This window comes from Argentina silus (genome assembly GCF_951799395.1).
Source record: "Argentina silus genome assembly, chromosome: 14".
NCBI lineage: Eukaryota > Metazoa > Chordata > Actinopteri > Argentiniformes > Argentinidae > Argentina > Argentina silus.
This window is the reverse complement of record NC_139668.1, coordinates 20597759-20602758: the sequence shown is the minus strand read 5'-3', so window position 1 is coordinate 20602758 and position 5000 is coordinate 20597759. Positions and strand designations below refer to the sequence as shown.

Genomic DNA, 5000 nt, shown 5'->3' with positions numbered 1-5000 from the left:
TCTACACGCCAGGATCGTCAAGGGCATACTACCAAGAGTAGAGAGAGAGAGAGAGAGAGAGAGAGAGAGAGAGAGAGAGAGAGACAGAGAGAGACAGAGACAGAGAGAGAGAGAGAGAGAGAGACAGAGACAGAGAGAGAGACAGAGAGAGAGAGACAGAGACAGAGAGAGACAGAGAGAGACAGAGACAGAGAGAGAGAGAGAGAGAGAGAGAGAGAGAGAGACAGAGACAGAGAGAGAGAGAGAGTGTGAGGGAGAGAGGGAGAGGGAAACAGCTGGGTGGTGGTGGTGGAGGTGGTGGTGGAGGTGGTGGAGGTGGTGGTGGAGGTGGTGGTGGTGACATATCTGATAAAGCCTCGCTGATGACGGATGAGGAGATGACGCCAATCAGAGGTCTCCACACAAAGTCCTAGCCAATCAGAGGTCTCCACACAAAGTCCTAGCCAATCAATGGTCTCTCCACACCACTGCCCTACTCTAGCCTGCCGGCCTTTATTTGTTTCTATTCCACTTATTCTGTCTTCTGTTCTCTGTCCTGTCCTCTAGAAAATGGCCGCCGTTCCCTGCGTCCGTGAGGTGTTCCCCTTCAAGGACCCGGAGCTGTCGTCCCTCCTGCTGTCCCAGCTCAACGTCCTGAGGCAGGAGCGGGTCCTGACGGACGTGCTGCTCTGCTGCGAGCGCCTGGAGGTCCCCTGCCACCGCAACGTCCTGGTCTCCTCCTCCCCCTACTTCCGCGCCATGTTCTGCAGCCACTTCCTGGAGAGCAGCCAATCGCGCGTGGAGCTGAAGGGCGTGGCGCCCGAGGTGCTGAGCGGCATCGTGGACTACGTCTACACCGGCGCCATCACCTTGACGATGGAGATCGTCCTGCCGCTGATGCAGGCGGCGTCCATGCTGCACTACGGGCGTCTGTTTGAGGCCTGCTCTGCCTTCCTGCAGGTGAGAGGGAGGGAGGGAGGGAGGGAGAGAGAGAGAGAGAGAGAGAGAGAGAGAGAGAGAGAGAGAGAGAGAGAGAGAGAGAGAGAGAGAGAGAGAGAGAGAGAGAGAGAGAGAGAGATAGGCAGTGTTAGTGAGTAGTACTTTTATTGACACCCCCCCCACCCCCCCCAACCCTAACCCATAGAGCAACCGTGTGTGTGTGTATATGTGTGTGTGTGTGTGTGTGTGTGTGTGTGTGTGTGTGTGTGTGTGTGTGTGTGTGTGTGTGTGTGCGTGTGTGTGTGTGTACCTAGGTGCAGCTCAGCCCGGACAACTGCCTGTCCATGATTCGCCTGTCAGAGATCCTCCACTGTGACAGCCTGAGGGATCGGGCCAAGGAGATGGCGGTCCGCAGCTTCTCAGACGTGGCCGCCTCCGAGGACTTCCGCCAGCTGACGCTGCCCGAGCTGCTGTGCTACCTGGAGGACGACCGCCTGTGCGCCGAGGAGGAGCAGGTGTTCGAGACGCTGCTGGCATGGATCCACCACGACCCGTTCTCACGCCGAGGCGCCATTCACGACCTCTTTAAGAAGGTGACGTCCTGGGTTTGTCTGTTGTCGTCCTGTGATTGGTCGTCGTGTGGAGGCTGGGCGTCAGGGGAGGCTGGGAGAGGTAGAAATCGGAGGACGGGGTGATTGGGATGGATGGATTGGGATGACACGGGTGTTTGATAGCCTTGGTCGTTCCGTTCCGTGCATTCCGTGTCGGGGTCCCCCCCGATTTCAAATTGGGGTCTCCTGAGAAAGTTAGAAAACTAACCTCTAGGGTTTGGTCAATAAGACACACACACATTTGTATTTTGTATGAAGATAAACATTGTGTGTATTGCACCTGCAGTCGACTGTGTATTGCAATGTTTTGGGGTTAAAATCCAACGAATTAGAGCATTTTCAGGCGATTAGAATACACCTGGACACCATTATTAGTTGTTGGAATGGCGTGCAATCAAGTTGTTGGGGGTCACAGGAAATGACTGATGTCAATGTCTTAACCCTGCCTTAACCTCGTCCTAACCCTGTCTTAACCCTGCCTTAACCCCGTCCTAACCCCGTCTTAACCCCGTCCTAACCCTTGCCTGTTGATGTTGGTTCTGAAGGTCCGTCTGAGGTACATCCACCCCACCTACCTGTTCCAGTTCATCGCCAACGACCCGCTGGTCCAGAGCTCCACCCTCTGCACCGAGATCATCGAGTCTGTCCGCCGACTCATGTTCTCCGTCAGCGCCAAGTGCGGCGGCGAGCTGAAGCCCCTCTGGACCACGCCACGCCGCTACACCTGCCGCGAGACCCTGGTGGTGGTCGGCGGGCGCAAGAACAACGAGCAGACGTCCCGCGAAGCGCTCCTGTACGACGAACGCACGCAGCGCTGGCAATGGCTGGCCAAGCTCCCGCTGCGCCTCTACAGGGCGGCCTACGTCTGCATCCACAGCATCCTGTACGTGGTGGGCGGCCTCAGCCTCAGCGTGGCGTCCGGGGACAGCCGCGTCAGCGCCGCCGTCTACACGCTGTCCCTGAAGACCAACCAGTGGCGCACGGCCGAGTCCATGCTGGCGCCGCGGTACGCCCACCAGAGCGTCTCCTACCTGCACTTCATCTTCGTCCTGGGGGGCATCGGTGCTGACAAGCAGATCTCCGCCTCCGTGGAGCGCTACAACAGCATGTTCAACCAATGGGAGGCCATGGCACCCCTGCCCACGGCGGTGCTTCACCCGGCGGTCGCCGCTAACGACCAGAAGGTGTACGTGTTCGGGGGCGAGGACGCCATGCAGAACCCCGTCAGAGAGATACAGGTAGGGACCGCCCCCTCTGTGATGTCATACAGGTAGGACCTCCCCCTCTGTGATGTCCTCCAGGTGAGTCAGAGAGATGCAGGTGGTCTCTATCTCTCTGTGATGTCCTCCAGGTGAGTCAGAGATGCAGGTGGTCTCTATCTCTCTGTGATGTCCTCCAGGTGAGTCAGAGAGAAGCAGGTGGTCTCTATCTCTCTGTGATGTCCTCCAGGTGAGTCAGAGAGATGCAGGTGGTCTCTATCTCTCTGTGATGTCCTCCAGGTGAGTCAGAGAGATGCAGGTGGTCTCTATCTCTCTGTGATGTCCTCCAGGTGAGTCAGAGAGATGCAGGTGGTCTCTATCTCTCTGTGATGTCCTCCAGGTGAGTCAGAGAGAAGCAGGTGGTCTCTATCTCTCTGTGATGTCCTCCAGGTGAGTCAGAGAGATGCAGGTGGTCTCTATCTCTCTGTGATGTCCTCCAGGTGAGTCAGAGAGATGCAGGTGGTCTCTATCTCTCTGTGATGTCCTCCAGGTGAGTCAGAGATGCAGGTGGTCTCTATCTCTCTGTGATGTCCTCCAGGTGAGTCAGAGATGCAGGTGGTCTCTATCTCTCTGTGATGTCCTCCAGGTGAGTCAGAGAGAAGCAGGTGGTCTCTATCTCTCTGTGATGTCCTCCAGGTGAGTCAGAGAGATGCAGGTGGTCTCTATCTCTCTGTGATGTCCTCCAGGTGAGTCAGAGAGATGCAGGTGGTCTCTATCTCTCTGTGATGTCCTCCAGGTGAGTCAGAGAGATGCAGGTGGTCTCTATCTCTCTGTGATGTCCTCCAGGTGAGTCAGAGAGATGCAGGTAGGGACCGCCCCCTGGTGGTCTCTATCTCTCTCTGTGATGTCACAGTGGTTTATTAGATATTAGGTCTTAGGCTTCAAATAGTTCCAAAGATTCCTTCCTGATTTCCCCAAATATAGATGGAATATACCACTCTGACCTCTGACCTCCCTGGTGTGTCTGGGAGGTACAGGTAGAGTTGAAAGGTCAGGGGTCAAGTCACAGCCTTATAACAGAACCTCTCTCTGCTGTCCTCAGGTGTACCACATCTCCCGTAACCTGTGGTCCAGACTGGAGACCAGGACCGTGAAGAACGTCTGTGCTCCCGCTGCGGTCATAGAGGACAAGATCTACATCATAGGAGGTGAGCTTTACCGGTTACCTTATTACTATGTAATTTACTATGTAATACCACGCTATTGCACTGTTACTACAGTAAGTACAGAGTTGCTACACAGCTGTAGGGGCACCTGAATGTAAAGTATATTAATTCATATTTGTATTAATTAAAGACGGCTTCTGGAAGGAGAGTCACACTCCTTCCCACAGCTCCACTGTAAACATCAGCTTTAATTTCCCAGGGTACACCAGGAGGATGATCGCCTACGACACCAAGGCCAACAAGTTTGTGAAGTGTGAGAACCTTAAAGAGCGAAGGATGCACCACAGCGCCACGGTGATCAACAACCGCCTCTATGTGACTGGCGGACGCTTCCTGAACGGCCATGATGTCATCGAGGACTCGGACTGCTTTGAGTGTTACGACCCCAAGACGGACCACTGGACGTCCACAGGGACACTGCCATACAAGCTGTTCGACCACGGCTCCCTCCCATTGGTCTGTGTCTCCAACAGGCCCCACCCACCCTGACACCCGGCCGTCTCGCCTGCCGAGATTATCATGGGCTGTCGTACCCGATCGTCTGGCAACCGCGGCAACCAGTGTTGGGGAAGCTACTCTAGAGATGTATTTAACTAGATTACCAATGACTTTAGGAGGGACCAAGTTGAACTACACTAAAGCGACTAGTTTTTGTCAAACTAAAGCTACTATGAAGTAGTTCACCACATCAAAACTCCCTTATCCAACACACGACGTCAGGCAGTGTCATGTGACAGAACTGAAATCACTGAGAATAAAACTGGTGAGATGGAGCGAAGGAGACCGGATCAGCTGGAGGGAAAGAAATAGTAGGGAAATTTGAAGTTCTGGAAGGCTGGAGTAACAGTTATGTTCCTATGTTTTTTTGTTTTCTTTTTCTGTTAACGTAAATGTAGTGAGTAGTGACAGTAGTTTGGGACACCGCAACATGGTAAAAAAGTAGTTAACTACAGGAAACACTACGAGGATTTGAATTTAGTTTAACGACCACCAAGCTGCAGCAGTGAAAGTGACAGTTGAAGTACCTGTCTGGAACTACTCCTCAC

At 54.0% G+C, this 5000-nt stretch overlaps 1 protein-coding gene across 1 annotated transcript in view; it reads left to right on the top strand.

Moving 5' to 3' along the window:
* The window catches only part of LOC310815477 (kelch-like protein 38), a gene marked incomplete at its 3' end in the record, with an annotated part of 5317 nt that extends 874 nt beyond the window's left edge, over positions 1–4443 (top strand). Inside the window, exons 2-6 of the mRNA XM_083685271.1 lie at positions 547–939; positions 1233–1511; positions 2075–2767; positions 3831–3936; positions 4154–4443. Coding sequence (XP_083541397.1) covers positions 550–939; positions 1233–1511; positions 2075–2767; positions 3831–3936; positions 4154–4443 — 1758 coding nt within the window. The 5' untranslated portion in view covers positions 547–549. The remainder of the gene's footprint in view (positions 1–546; positions 940–1232; positions 1512–2074; positions 2768–3830; positions 3937–4153) is intronic.
* Between the last annotated feature and the right edge of the window lie 557 nt (positions 4444–5000).